This window comes from Brachyistius frenatus, unplaced genomic scaffold (genome assembly GCF_029030835.1).
Source record: "Brachyistius frenatus isolate BFR_SWC_R1_liver_20210118 unplaced genomic scaffold, ASM2903083v1 Contig_114, whole genome shotgun sequence".
Taxonomy (NCBI): domain Eukaryota; kingdom Metazoa; phylum Chordata; class Actinopteri; family Embiotocidae; genus Brachyistius; species Brachyistius frenatus.
In genome coordinates, this window is record NW_027210713.1 from 214,572 (window position 1) to 229,950 (window position 15,379).

Here is a 15,379-nt window from a genome sequence, read left to right on the forward strand (position 1 = left end):
ACACACAAACCGGGCAGACTGCTGGTGCTGACCGTCTACAAATGAACCAAAACCGCAGGCTACGACTCTACACGATGCCAGTGTAGATGAAGAAGGTTTGTACCGAAGTCCACAATCATTATTCACCTTATATTTTAATACAAAATACTGCTTACCCTATCCCGTGATGCAATGCGGTATTTACATATCAAAAGCGAATTTAAAAATCACCGATTTTAACTTACTACAAATGACAGAAAGCCAAACAGACGTTCAACTGAACCAAAACTAAATTATACTGCAGGCAAAAGAGTTAGATTCACATCATTAAAAAAAAAAGAGAGTAAAAACACACAAATCATGTTTTCTGCACTATGATCACTTCCCATTTCTTTGTTTGCTTGTGGCGGGAAACATCCACATCTGCCATCTGCTGGTCTGGAGTGTGAACAGCAGCACCTTTGGCATTTTCACAAGTAGAATAAATTGTGAAACGTGAAAAGTGAAAGTCCTTTCATCTGAAACGTATGAACAAACTTTTAAATCATTAAAATGTGCAAAATATGGAGAATCGATCGCTCTGAGCTGAATGTCCCTGTTAAGTGCCCAACTGGAAACCAACTTCAGCTTCTTAAAACGCAGTCAATAGTAAAACAAAAAACAAGAAACAGCACAGTACATAACCGATGCTACATTGATAAACGTATCAAAGGTAATTTATGTCCCCATTTATAGAAACGTTGGAGGCACATCATGCTCTGCTCCAAAGCACAAACTAAGCTCTCAAACACAAATAAATAAAAGCAATATGAAATAATTCAGCATGACGTCCAAATTATGAAACAAAAGTCATACTATAAGAATGTCGTCAAATTCATACAGGAAAGCTGTAGTATCACAGGCACTAATGGTTAGTGCTGGTTCCTCTCAATGGTCATTGGTTCAATTCCAGTTTGAAAATGTCATGTTTTTTAAAAAAGAATTTTTTTATATTCATTGGAAAAATGAAGTCTTTCGTCGTCTAAATTATGAAAAAGAAGTCAAACTATAGCATGTCGTCTAAAATATCTAAAAAAAAGTTTTTCTGTTGATGCATTTATTAACTGACATTCCACAACTCTTGGTTACTGGAGCACTGACCACCTTATTTAAGAGTGTATGAGATGATGAACAGCACCACAGTCTAGAAAACATCATTCAGTAGGATTAAAAAGTAATATTGATAAAAAAAAATTAAAAAATATTTACAAGGTTTAAAAAACAAAAGGTGAAAAAAAAAAAAACTACAATGTCACGACCGGCTTAAAAGCCTCGACAAAAACTGAGGAGACGAAGGCCAAACAAAACTACTTTATTTAACGTCCCAACTTGTACTTGCACTAAAAACAATGAGAATATCGTATTACTATAATATATTATTTACCTGTCTGTTAACACTACACAACAACATGCAGAGCTCCAGAACCATCTAGTGGAGAACAAAACAAACCGAGGGGATATTTAAGACGAAGCAGAGATAATATGATAAAGACTCCAAAAAGGCAAATCACTTTACGTAAAAATAAAAACGTCCAAGAACGACTAAGAACATTTTTTACGAAAAACAATAAAGCTCTCGCACCGTTGATTGGTGCTCGGGCACTCATGAGAAAACGTCAGAGATACTGTGATAGTTCAGTAAGTTAACTGTTTTATTATTGACATGTATTAGGGGGGTGCACCGTTCCTGGAGGTACTGCAATACCAGGTCGATGCGTGGAGTGGGCGGAGCATTGCATTATGGGAAAACGGAACAACTTCCCTTTTTTCAAGAAAAACAATCTTTTTCTGTCTTTTATACAAACCTGCTCGTCTTATCAGCACCATCAACATTAACTTCACATCGTTACATAATTGTACGATGACCCCCAAAAAAGTTTGTTGACCTCTCAAACCTGAAGTGAGATGGACAGTGTGGAGAATGACCTCGTTGTCTCTGCCGTATTAACAGTATCGCTTCTCGGCCTTTTGGCTAAGATCAAGTGTAGTATCTGTTCTTATCAGTTTAATATCTGATACGTCCCCTACCCGGGGACCATATATTAAATTGATTTTTGGAGCAGGGAGATGGAATAGGGGCTTGCTCCGTCCACTCCACGCATCGACCTGGTATTGCAGTACCTCCAGGAACGGTGCACCCCCCCAATACATGTTAATAATAAAACAGCAAACTAAATGAATTTGGTACGTGACCACTGAAGAAATCTTATTGTATATATAGTAGTTGTCCAGACATGATATATAATTACGTTTTTACGTGACTTTTTTTTTACATATTGGATGACATTCATTTAAGTTTTTTTTTCAGTTTGGACAATACTCCCCTCAATGATTACACAACCTGAACTCTACCTACACACACACACACACAACCAACTCATTCTCCCCAGACCCCAACAACTCCACTACTTCATTAAATTCAATAAAAAAAAAATTTAAAAAAAGGGGTTTTATTAATTATTCCCGCTCCTGTGTTTCTTGGATCCTCCTCTGTTCACACATAACACAACATATGATCATTTTGCTATGCCGAGACATTTTTATGAAATTTAAGACATACATATATAAAAAGCCATCCATCTGTAAAAAAAAAAAAAAAAATCCCCCACATACAATAATACGATATATTTTTTAACATCATTTTCATTTTTACTACTGAAGATAATTCTACACATGTAATATTTAAGCCATAAAACATTCAGATAAAATTCAGCAACACTAGAAAAGTTGACGTCAGTTTCTCTTAACACATTGCACAGAAATGGGATCCCAACAAAACTTCGCTACCGTATGAAGAAAAACACAGAATATCGTAAAACACGAAGTAAAGATCGCACCACAGCAGATTCATGACCGCTTGCTAAAATGTTCCACAGGCAGAAGAAGAGACTCAAAGCACATCAAATCTGATGAAAACAGTGGAAACACTGACAACTACCTGCGATGTAGTGAGATGTTTTTATCCCTGAGATTTCCCTGAAAGCACGAGTTGAATTCAAGAAAGCTTTTTATAAACTGTAGCAGAACGATTGATCTTAAAGCCACCAGATGGGATTTTACTGGCGTATTTACACGTGATTTGCGATTTATTTTTGCTTATTAACTGCTAACATTTTAGAGCGTTAACACTTTTTGTTTAACATAACTTCAGGGTTACCTTAGGAAACAACAACAAAACAAAAAAAATGCAAGGATTTGTACATTTGGTGATTGTAGTTTGGCACGTAAAAGAACAGTTAACAGAGACTCGTCCAGTTCTCAGCAGGAGAAACTATTCATTTATTAGCACCAGAGAGCTGAACAGTTAAACCAGGTTAATTTTTTAGTTGCCTCGTTGTTTCACTTCCTAAACCCCAGAATAAACGGTTTAAAAATGTGACTGACAATCTCATTAGAAAATACATTCTCCCACAGAGAAAATGCAAATGAAAACCACATAACAGCAACTTTTACAATTTCTTACAATAACTTGAATCTAAATTGTAAATAAGCGTCATTTTACTTTCAGTCAATGCTTTTCTTCCTCCACAGATTACGTACCTTTTCCTTCTGACTACAACCTGAAAACACCGACGCTCCTCACCCTAAAATTTCCTGCTGGTTTAGGCAGCAAGCAAACGGTTATATTGCTTTTCACTTTAAAACACAAACCACAAAATAATCATGGATGTAAAGTAACAGGAAGTATGAAAAGGATAAACTCTCTTTGTGTTGTAATTGTATGGTACGAGGCCCTCTGGTGGTCAGGGAGGGGCACTTTTGCTGGATTAATTTTGTGTCCCCCTCCCCTCCCCCCTCCCCTAACAACAAGTTTTGCATTTCCTCTGACTGTATTTTGAGGCAGTATTGTGTATTATAGTGGACCGCTGCTGGTTGGGATCAGAGCGTGGGTTAGTGCACCCTCAGCTGTGTCTGCTCAGGCACCGCTGAGGAGCTGATTCATTAGCTCTCTCTGACGAGCGGTCAGCGGTTGTGTGTGTGTGTGTCTGCAGTGATGGTTGTGCCTGCTGAGCTCTGTATATAAAGCTGCAGATAGTTACAGAATGCATCCCATCCTGACGCTTCAAGAGTTTTCTCCTTTAGTCCTGCTGCAGGCAGTCAGTCTGATGACATCTAATACAATAATTCATAAAGCCAACCTGCCGCATCTTTCGGCATTGTAGCGTTTTAAAGACGATCTCAAAAATGATCTGCACCAACATGAGTTTGAATCTTCTGACATCTGGCTTGCGGTGCCAGTCCAAAAAAAATTAAAATAACAACAAAATCCTGCCTCCACTTTGAAGTCGGAGTTTTCCAGTTTCACATTGATGAATCCACAAGATGAGACGGAGCTGCTCTCTCTCACTTCATCTTTATCCCTCCGTCAGGACAGAAAAGGTCACGACCTCTGGCTCCATGGCAGCCGGTCACATCACTCGCTGCCGGACGTTCCCTCCCTCACCGTCTCTGCAGCCTGTTACATCGCTGCCTCCTGGCAGCAACGAAATGACCTCTGAAAACGGACATTAACCATGCTAGTCAATTATTATTTGGGCTTTTGTGTTGAGCCTTATTTAAGTGTATTTATGCACCCTAAAATCGCAGTTATTAAGTGCTAACTGTTGGTTAGCTTAGCATAAGGACGGCTAGCCTGGCTCTATCCGGTAGTGACAGCATCCGTTTAAAAATCAGTAATTCAACACGCTGTATTTTGTTCGTTAAATCTGTTTAAAATTCAGTATAGTCTTTTTTATACTTATAATGCAAGATGGATATTGATCTTTTCATCTAGGTCAGGAAACAAGTACACGTGTCTCCCAAATTAGCTGGAACAATACCACCTGCTACATAACACAACAAGAGTAACAATAAAAATACAGGACGTAAACAAACAAATGTAAATATAACGGCAGTTTCTTCAAATTATCTTCAGTCCTTACTGGAACAAAAAGCTAAAAGTGAAACACTGGGAGTGAAGCTCAATTTCATTTCATAATGTTCTGTCACACATTTCACTTTATATCCCTGGAAACTCTCACTCCACCTTTAACTCTCTGATTCCTGTCACTTCTCATCCTTCCCTCCACACTTCCTTGGAATTACAAGGTAACATTATCCAGGGACACAAAATGAGTGCAAGACTCATGTCGAGGGCTCATTCTGGGTTTTTAACAGGTAACAAACTAAAGACGGATATAAGCTCTTGAAAAGTGGCATTAAGGCCGGATGAACTGACCAGAATGACTAAAACAGTAAATCTTAGTTTGTTTTATATCAGTCAAATCAAAGTCAAGCAATAGTTTGAATTACATGATAGTAAAAAGTCAAACAAATCTATGTTTTGACAAATTTGTGTCTCGTCTGATTCTCTTAGTGACTTAATAATTGCTAATGTGATACCGGAGTAAAATATCATAGATATCAAGTCAAAGCTGCACTGAACAATAGAAATGAGACATTCAACTCCGTAAAACCCCATTTAAACTCAACATTATGAATGAAAACTGTAGACGTGCGCCTCTCGGCACTCACCTGTCATCTCGGTTTCCATCCTGCTGTTGTTTTCTACGGCTGAGTTCGGGCTCTTCTTCTCCGCTGCGTTGGGCTTCGTCTGATCCTGTTTTCCTGCGGCAGCGGCAGGTTTGTTCCCGTCCACGCCGTCCATCTTCACCAGGCACAGAGTCTGCAGCAGACCCAGGGCGTCAAAGTTTTCTCCGCAGCACTCACCTCGCCGCCTCAGCATCTCCAACACCTGCGGCCAGAAAACATGCGGGATCGGACAAAAGAAAACAAGAGGAGCTGTGATTCGTTCTGTACAGACACCATACGTTGTAGTTTCACAGCCCACTGAGGGTAGCGGCCTCCTTTTCACTGGAGACCCAGAAGGAAGGAAGCAGGTTTAAAGGGAGTTTATAAAACCCTTACAATTAAAACAAAAGCTAAATTCAGCTTAAAACGAAGACAACCGTTAAAAGAATTGTTTTTAAGAGTTTTAAACGGCTTTAAATTGAGTTTTGGACAGTAAGACGTTCAGTAAACTGTTCAAAGTGTCTGCAGCGGAGAACGTGATGGCTTTCTCTCCCCTTCGCAGACGGGATGCTGTGTGTGAGATTGGAGGACGTGATCGGAAGATTCTGTGAAATGAGTTCACAAAGGTTTGATGGGAGTTTGTTCAGAGTAGCAGCATAAAACACAAATGTACCAAAGACTCGGTGGAAGACACCAAAGCGAGACGTCACAGTTTTAAAGTGGTGACAAACTGTCCCGCATATGAAGACACTGCTTCAATAGTTACACTGCTGTTGTGTATTATTGCCTCATACAAAAATAATTGTGGGTTTTTATTGCTCTGATAGTTCTCGGTATTTGAATTAGTTTGTATCTGATCAATGACGTGATCAGAGATATGACCACCTCACAAGTGCCAAAAAAAACTACAGTTCCTCAAATGGCCACTTGAGGCTCCAAAAGCGAGTCGATGCCCACAGAGCCTCATGTCACAAGGGCCAACTTTACAGCACAAATTAGACGTTTCTATTGGATTTAGGCTTAAAAGGCTGCTTTGAGTGACAGGTGGGTGTCGTCACGGTTGGCCAGCTGTCAGCCAGACTTCGTTGGGCCCGCATCAGCTCCACCCACGCACCAAATCTTTGCCTGTTTTTGGATCAGGAGTGGAGTTAAGTCAGGACCTGCCAAGCTGCAGACGGCCAGAGACACCCTGAACTGAGCTCCAAAACCGCTTTACAGGAAACCTGTGGGTGACGTCACGGAGGCGACACCCATTCTTTGTGTGTATAAAAAGACACTCAGACACACCTGAGAGACGCACAACTGTTAATTATGTGACGTGCTATTGTGGGATTGCCAGCACATTTTGTTCCAACGTGGGTTTTTTGACGGCACTATAAATAACACAAGTTTCACATTCAAATAAAACTGCAGACAAAATATTGAATGCACTATAAAACAGAAAGGGATCGATCTGGGATGCAGACACACAATACGCCCTCACACACCTTGATATACTTGTAGGACTTCAGCTCGCTGATGTTCTCCTCCAGGAAGAGCAGATACAGAGAGAGGTCGTCCCTTTGGCCGGCGGGAGTGGGCAGGACGCTCACAGTGGGCAGCGATTGGTAGGTTTCCAGGAAGCGGGCGTATCCGTGGCAGAAGAGGGGCCGGATGCTGGCGTAGATCACGACAGGAATCAGTGCGATGAACACGACCAAATTGACGAGGCTGCAAAGAGTGAGACCACAGATGGTGTCAGGAAGTCATTCAAATTTTCACCACACAACAGACAGTCTATTTTATACATCTTTATTCATTTTATTAGAATTCATCTGACTTGTATTTAGGTTTTTAGCCCCTTTTAACTTTTATTAAAATTTATTGTAAACTGGAGTTTTATAAAGTCCTCTATCAATGAAGATCCTTATTATATTTGATCAGTGTGTTTTCTGTCATGACCTAACAGAACAGAAACGTACCTGAGCAGAGAGAAGACTCCCACGGCGATGAGTTTGCACTGCACCTTGTCGGGGACGGAGGGGTCGGAGGCGAGCAGGCCGACGCGCAGACTGCAGCCGAACTCGTCCGTGACGGAGGCCAGGCGGAGGTAGTAACCCAGGTAGATGCAGGCACACACCAGGGTGATCAGAGTCAGGCCGCGGCACAGCAGGTAGTAAACCAGCAGCGCCCTCGAGCAACGCTTGGTCATCAGAAACTTCTCCACCAGCGGGTAGTTGAAACAGCCCTCGGTGGGGTCGCTGGTCCGAGAGGGAGAGAGAAGAGTTATTCACGGACGGAAATGTGATCGCGTGTCGGTTCTTCGTGTGGAGGTGGACAAAACTGCTCCTGGAAAACACTGAGGCAAAGATCAGCGGTGATTTCCTTGATTGGCTGAATGGCTGAGACAAGATGAAAGACATCACCAGGCATAAAGCAGGACTTTTACACGCAGCGTCTTTATACTGAGGCAAAGTCAATATTTCATCCTCCTCAGAAGTCACTTTCTCTGCAAGTCATTCACACATTTATCACCTGATCTGCAGTTCCCATCCGGGGCGTAACTAACTAACTAACTAACTAACTAACTAACTAACTAACTAACTAACTAACTAACTAACTAACTAACTAACTAACTAACTAACGTGTTGCAGGCAGATTAATAATTTCCTCATTTGATCAAAGGTCAGGATGAAATCTTAACGGGCACAATATGAAGTCACAAATGAGGATTCAGAGATTTCCGGCACCTCAAACTGTCTCATTTCATAAAGCTTCATGAAATGAGATTCGAGCCATTCAAAGTACGATACGGCAGAATAAAAGGACAATTTCTGTATCTACAATCACACAGACGTTCCCTAAATGCCTTCTGCAGTGAACGCAACTTTTGTGTGGCCTAACTGGTTTCAATGGTGTCAAATGAATCGTTCTAATATAAGATTCAACAGGAAAATCCAGTGTTGGCCCTTCAACTGGGACTGGCACATGCTTTCATCTCAAGCAGGCTTGAGTACTGCAATGGCCTCTCCACTGGTTTCACACTGCCTTAATTTGATACCCGTGTTTATTATTCATTATACTTTGCTTTTATAGTTTTCATCACTTGTTTCGTTTGTATTCTGTAAATATTTGTGTATTGTTTTGCCCTGGCCTTGCTGTACCTGTCCGCGGTGAACAGTCCCGAGCTCGCCATGCGTTTGGCCAGCGTGACGGCGCGGTTGTAGCAGCGGTCCAGCTCCTCCATGATGAAGCCGAGGTCGGACTGCAGGAGGGGCGCCGCCGAAAACCTCCAGAACAACGCCGGGGCGTACATCATCACGGACACCAACAGCAGGATGTAGGGAAAGAACTGGACAGGGGGCAACAAATCATAGCAGGAAATAACATTTCTACCGATTCAGTGTTTGATAAAAGAGTCAGAGTCTTTGTTAGCGGACACACTGGCTGTTTGTTGTTGATTTGTTTTAAACTAGTTTTACAAATGTGCCAAAAAACAATGAGGCATTAAAATGTGTGTATTTGTCTCGCTGCTCACATCAATTCAAGTTCCATTAACAGTTATAAGTCATGAGGAGGTGCTGCAGCGGTCTAAACGCATTTACATGCAGCTTTGTCGTCCTTATATGTGTTTCTGCTTCAGAAAACATCACGGCTCCTCTCTGGATTTTACAGAAGCTGAGGTTGCAGTATCACCACTCAGCTGGACTTTGCACAGAAATAAGAGCTACTACAAACTGAGTGACATAATAAAAACACTGGAGAGAGTAAACAGTCTGATGTGAGTGTATCGTTCATATCAATGACCTCACTTCAATTTCAAACATGAAGGGATCCAGCAAAACAACCTGTGTGATTAAAATAGAGGAAAGAAAACAACCTTTAAAGGATGATATAATGATTTGAAAGTAGAAAACTAAAGGGTGTAGCTGTGAATAATCTTTTGTCACTTAAAAAAATAAACGCTTTCCTGGACTATCAGATATTTCAAATGTTAAATTTCTGGTGCAAGTGTTGCAAGTGTCATTACAGACAAATCTATGAAGGAATGTAAAGGGACGCCCAAGCCTCCAGCATTCTTACTGCAAATACTTTCCACCACAACTTAAAACCCCAAAACAAAAGCTGCCTGTGAATAACTGAAATTATAATTAAATGCGCAGAATATCCAGAGGACAACGTACAGTTTATTTAATCAACACACTGCTGTGTGAAAAATCCTGCAGAAAAAAACTCTTAAAAATTATTATTATTATTATTATTATGGTTTCCATGCTTCACTTTAATTTCTACCTGTATGATTATTACTAATAGCAGGTGTTGTGATACGCGTATCACAAAGCAGCTTCCATGTCGTGCGTGTGTTTAATTACACGTTTGAATAGTTTCATATCTGTAACCCTGTGTGTGTGTGTGTGTGTGTGTGTGTGTGTGTGTGTGTGTGTGTGTGTGTGTGTGTGTGTGTGTGTGTGTACCTTGTGCAGCCACAGAGGTAGAGTGTGTGTGTGCACGGCCGCCCAGCAGTACGAGTCCACGTAAACCGCCTGCCTCCAGGAGAAGTTAGAGGGAGCAAAACAGCTGATCTGAGTACCTTAGAGACAGAAAACAACCCATGGTGGTCTCGGAAGTTTGTGTAAAACATTAAAATATCATGCTATGATGGATTTAGTTTCTATTTTCGTTGTCAGGTTTGTTTTATTTATTATATCACATTTAAATAAAACAAAAGTTGATGACAGTGCTGCACAACATCAGTCGGAATTAAAACGATGACATAAACCTATGAAGATTAAAGACAAAATAAACAACGGGACATAATGAAAGACATTAAAATACTTCAGCCGGATTATATCTGCTGAAATGGTTTGAATCCGACTCTACAGTCTAGCTTTCTTCCTGGAAGTCTATCCGGATCATTTGTAGAACCAGATCCGGTCCCTGAACACACACATGGTGGTCCGGGCTCCATGCTCACACTCACCCACGGAGACCTCCTGAGCGAAGGCCAGAGAGATGAGGAGGAGGGGCAGCCCCACAGCCACGCAGGTCACCATCTTGTCCACAGCCAGCTCCGTGCGGACGCTGCGGTACTGAGCCTGGTTCGGATCCTTCAGCAGGAAATCGCTGAACACGTACTCTGTGGCCACGTTGGCGATGGCCATGTCTGCGCTCTGGTCCGACCTGCACACAGGGAGGAACACCTCTGCCGTCACGTCTCAGATACTCAGATCGCTTCTTTCATTTGTTCCCGCGATGTCTTTGTCAGGCAAATTTGAATTGGAAGCATGCAAAACAACTAGTCCGGTAAACAGAGTCCGGTTACAGCAGGGAAAGTGTGCCGGCTTCATAAAGTCCATCCTACATGACTTCCACAAAAATAATATCCGTAAAGTAAAAATCACATCGTGTAAACAAACCTCCATCTTTTGTGACTTTCAGTAAGAAGTTCCCTGATGAGGTTTTCCTCATTAACAGCAACATTTCCTTTTTTTTATTTTTTTTATATATATATATATACAGTTTACGGCACTCTGTACACACAGAGACCACTTTATTAGGAACACCTGCACACCTGCACACCTGCTATCAGCCAGTCATGTGGCAGCAGTGCAGGTCAGGAGCTTCAGTTAAAGTTCACATCAAACTTTGATTGTGGGCGTCAGACAGGCTGGTGATTCTCCTGTATTCTTCAGTCTGCCAAGTCACTCTGAACGGTGACAAACCAAAATCATCCAGTGAGCAGCAGTTCTGCAGACAGGCGTCACGTTGATGACAGAGGTCAGAGGTCAGAGTGGCTGCAGCTGACACTAGTTTGAGTGCATGAGTGTGTGCACACTGGATGATGCACTCAAAACGGTCCAAAAACTGATGCGGTGTTCAAAATGACATCCTTCCCTCAGTACACTAACAATTAGTGCTCCTACATGTCAGGACTCTTGTTGTGTAGTGTTGTTTCAAACCGCACACTGCTGTTCTGCACTGACAGGAAATGACCTCATCATGTGAACACATCACCCTCCAAAATATCTGCAGCTTTAATTATTTTAACCAGAATTTCACACGTTCTTGTGGTTTCTGTTTACTAATCTTAATAAACACACTGATTCTTCTGTCCAGCAGCAGCAGTGAAAAATAAACTCTTTTATGAGGTGTTCTGCAACAGCTGCAGCTTCTTCCACCGCTGCTGTCTAAAAATATCTCGGGTTGGTGGTCCCTCCTTTTCTGCTCCGTAGCCAAGATACAAAGCATTTGTTAGCGCACTAAGGGAAAATAGGAAGACTATTTTTATATTTAATATTTTTTACTGTTATTTTATTGCTTTCCTGTATCTATAAATGCTGCTGTAGTGAAAAAAAAATTGCCCTTGGGGATTAATAAAGTAAGTAACTAACTAACTATCTATATCTATCTATCAAAGGCTATAACGACTCGACCACTCAACTCCGACTCACAGCGACCTCGAGGTGGATGATCTGCAGCAGCAGAAGAAGAACACGTCGGCTTCTATTGGCTCACCACAGCTGGACAGAAGAAGATGGACCAACGTGGCATGATCTGCTGAGGCTGCAGATTGTCGGTCAGAATCAACAGCATTAGTCTACGGAGCCAACCTGCCAGCTATCGACCGTCCAGGCCGCAGCTGCTGGTGTGATGCTGCGAGACGTGTTTTCTTGGACATTTTGGGCCCCTTGATACCAACAACCATGGTGTGAGTGACCATGTGCGTCCCTTCACGGCCTCTGTTTGCCATCTTCTTATGGCTCCTCGCAGCAAAAGCTACTCAGTCAAACTGGTTTGAGAGTTCGGAGGACATCGGTGGGGAACACCTCTGGGATGGGGTGAGCAGGGCAGAGATGTGTTGACATATCTGCAGAAACGACTGGAGGAATCATGTCGACCTGGAGCAGAATCTCAGAGGAAGGTTTCCAACATCTTCATGGACGTGAGACCCGACCCGGAGCTGCTGTTGTGTTCCCGAAGAGCCGCTGAAAGTTTGGGCCGTAAATGACTTCATACTAAACCAATAAGTGTCAAAACCCCTCTTCAGACCTCCCTGAACTGATTTAAATATTTCTGATCCAATTACAGGGTGAAAGTAACTTTTATTCGCTTCCTTTATTAGTTTCCTCTTTAAAACATCTAGTAATTAAAGCTGTAAGCTGCAGTAGTTGGTGGAGTTAAGTTGGGCCAACAACATGTTATTTAGTGTACCAGAAGGGAGGAGGGCTTCAGGGGAAAACATCTGACACCATGAATCAGCAGTTGTCACCATTTGAGTGTTTACCACTTCGATACAACTCCGGCAGGGTTGTTTGTTTTCTCATCATCTCTCGAGGTTAAAGTGGTGAAACATGTGTCCAGATGTGTTAAACCGAGGCTGAAAACAACTCGTGATCGTCCTGCAACATCAACGGGCTCCTTTGTTCAGCTGGAACTGTTTTTGCAATAGATAGTCGCAGTTTCCTTTTATTTTCACAGGAATTTACTACTATGTACTACTATGTTTACTACTACTTTATTATGTTCTTTAAGAAAAGAACATAATAATTGAATGGATACGACAGGATGAGTTAACTCTGCGTGCGTTATAGCTTTGTGTGACTAATGAAGAAGAAGCGACATAAACCGACTTCAACATCACCTTTACGAAACGTTGACTTCACCTAAAAGTCATTAAATGAATTGAAACAGACCGAGGACTCGCAGGAAATCACCGCTCCGTCATTATTAATAACGTTATCTCGTCATAGCTTGCTGTAAAACGGAAAGATTAACTTGAACTTACCAACCGAGCTGCTCCTGCTTAGTGTAATGTATCTGTTAAACTGTCATGTCTTTGTTGAAACTGCTCTGGCCGAGGTAGAAATGAGTCGTTGGTGTTTTCCAGCAGCGGAGACATTCAGCAGATGGAGTATCTCCGCACAATACAACTTTCGAAATCAATCTTCTTCCTGTAAGACGCAAAACTCCTTCCGCCGTCTTAAACAACAGATGCCTTCACGGACAGCTCAGACTTTCAAGCTCTGATGCTGCGTTCAAATGCAAGTCTGGAGTTTTTCATTTCCTCGTAGAGACGAGATATATAAGTGAAGTAGACGGTATTAAACGCCACTTAAAAATTGTGTTTTCGTCACGGCTGCGTCTCTGGGGAGGAAGTTTAGTTAATAAGTGAGTTTTGTTGGACAACTTACGCATTTAATGTGGAAACCTGCATCCAGTAGTTAAACTGTTCCATACTCATAGCTTCTTGTTTGTTTGTTTTTTTGTGTAGGAGGAGTCGTTTTCATTTAAAGATAATTTAACTTTTTAAAACACAAATAACACAAGGTAAAAAAAAAAAGCTTTGATTTTATTTTATTGTTTTATGCTCCACAAACTGTTCTAACATAACAACTTCTGTGCACTATGTTTTGTTTCTGATCCGTGGGAGCCTACTTATAGTAATATTATATACATATTAATATCATTATTGATTTCATATCCTATTTAAAAGCATATCTCATTACTTATACGCATGCTGCATACTATCTATAAAATATTATATATCTCATACATTTTATATATATATAACATTACTTTTATATACTAATACAGTAAAACCATATCACTAATGTGAAATATCATGTGCAATATACAATAAACTTTGTGCTACATGCAATAATACTCTGTTTATTCATGTGGAAATATTCATAGAAACATTTTACAGGCTGGATAAATGGTGTATTCAGTGTGTTTTTTGTGTGTATTTATACATAAGTCTTTATTTTGTTTACCGTTTTGTATTGTATGGGCATATATTGCATTTGTTGTACTCATCTTTTCTACCTGTATCTTCGGCTGCCGTGGCGACTTCATTTCTCCACTGGGATTAATCTAATCTAATCTTATTGTATCTTATCCAATCTTATTTTATCTTATCCGATCTTATCTTATCTGACGGTTTTGAAGTGACAGTGTGTGTTTGACTTATTCATAAATAAATCTGTTATTACACTTAAAATATGTATAAACTTACTCCTGAAATGTAGAAGTGTGCCAACGTAGAGTGGTTCCACTTTCTTTGGTGCCAATTTTCTGTAATTTTTTCAGATTTGGATTCAGTGTGCAAAAATAGGCCAGAACATGTTTTTAATTTTTTATTTATTTTTGCATGTGACAAAATCTTCATCTTCATCAAATTAGAGTATTTTGATTCATTTTCAAACATGCCTGCAGGAGATCTTCAATTACTGATGCCATTATCTGTTGTTGACACTGGATTTATGTCTTATTTTTTTGCACATTTGTTCTTATTACACTTTTTTCTCTTGTTATTTTTGTCTTATCTATTTATCTCTCCCTCTTCCTATCTATCCTATCTATCTATCTATCTATCTATCTATCTATCTATCTATCTATCTATCTATCTATCTATCTATCTATCTACCTACCTACCTACCTACCTACCTACCTACCTATTATCTATCTATCTATCTATCTATCTATCTATCTATCTATCTATCTATCTATTATATGAAAACCTTTTATAATCTATATATTTGTGGCAAACAAGTCGAGCAAAGCAGAAAGAACATCACATTCGTTACTTATGGTTGCAGTCAATTAACCACAAAGAGTTGTGATCAAACTTTTATAAATCTCTTATTACAGGTCCCTCACTCCGTCGTTGATCACCTCAAATAATCACCAGAGTTTAAATGAACAGCCACTGAGTGCGATGTGTGTTACCAATATTCAAAAGCAGCAGTTCCCACCTGGGATATGGACCTGTGCGAAAATGTGAAGGTTTCCTGAGTCATTTACAGGATACTTTCCTTTATTACACATTAATTATGGCTCCAAAATTATTAGTTACATGTGAAAAAAAAAA

General features: G+C 40.5%; 1 protein-coding gene and 1 non-coding gene across 2 annotated transcripts; one reads left to right on the forward strand and one right to left on the reverse strand.

The window, feature by feature from the left end:
- The first annotated feature begins 1,970 nt into the window (after positions 1-1,970).
- Positions 1,971-2,161, forward strand: LOC138629371 (U2 spliceosomal RNA). The gene has a single exon (XR_011311543.1). It is a non-coding gene; the product is annotated as a U2 spliceosomal RNA (small nuclear RNA).
- LOC138629331 (pannexin-1-like) lies at positions 2,125-13,446 on the reverse strand. Its single transcript, XM_069712952.1, has 8 exons — positions 13,295-13,446; positions 10,490-10,689; positions 9,984-10,099; positions 8,673-8,860; positions 7,491-7,769; positions 7,017-7,239; positions 5,533-5,752; positions 2,125-4,513 (listed from the first exon to the last, which is right to left on the reverse strand). Exons 2-8 carry the CDS (start codon positions 10,668-10,670, stop codon positions 4,428-4,430), a joined length of 1,293 nt encoding a protein of 430 aa, XP_069569053.1. The 5' UTR covers positions 10,671-10,689; positions 13,295-13,446; the 3' UTR covers positions 2,125-4,427.
- Positions 13,447-15,379: the final 1,933 nt, after the last annotated feature.

Bases quoted from the DNA above. Each gene is read 5' to 3' on its own strand.
- LOC138629331 (XM_069712952.1), bottom strand. From the start codon at position 10,670: ATGGCCATCGCCAACGTGGCCACAGAGTACGTGTTCAGCGATTTCCTG. The intron at 8,861-9,983 runs GTACACACACAC...CCCCCTGTCCAG, and splicing joins TACCTCTGTGGCTGCACAAG to TTCTTTCCCTACATCCTGCT. The intron at 5,753-7,016 runs GTGTGTGAGGGC...TTCTGGCCGCAG, and splicing joins AGTCCTACAAGTATATCAAG to GTGTTGGAGATGCTGAGGCG.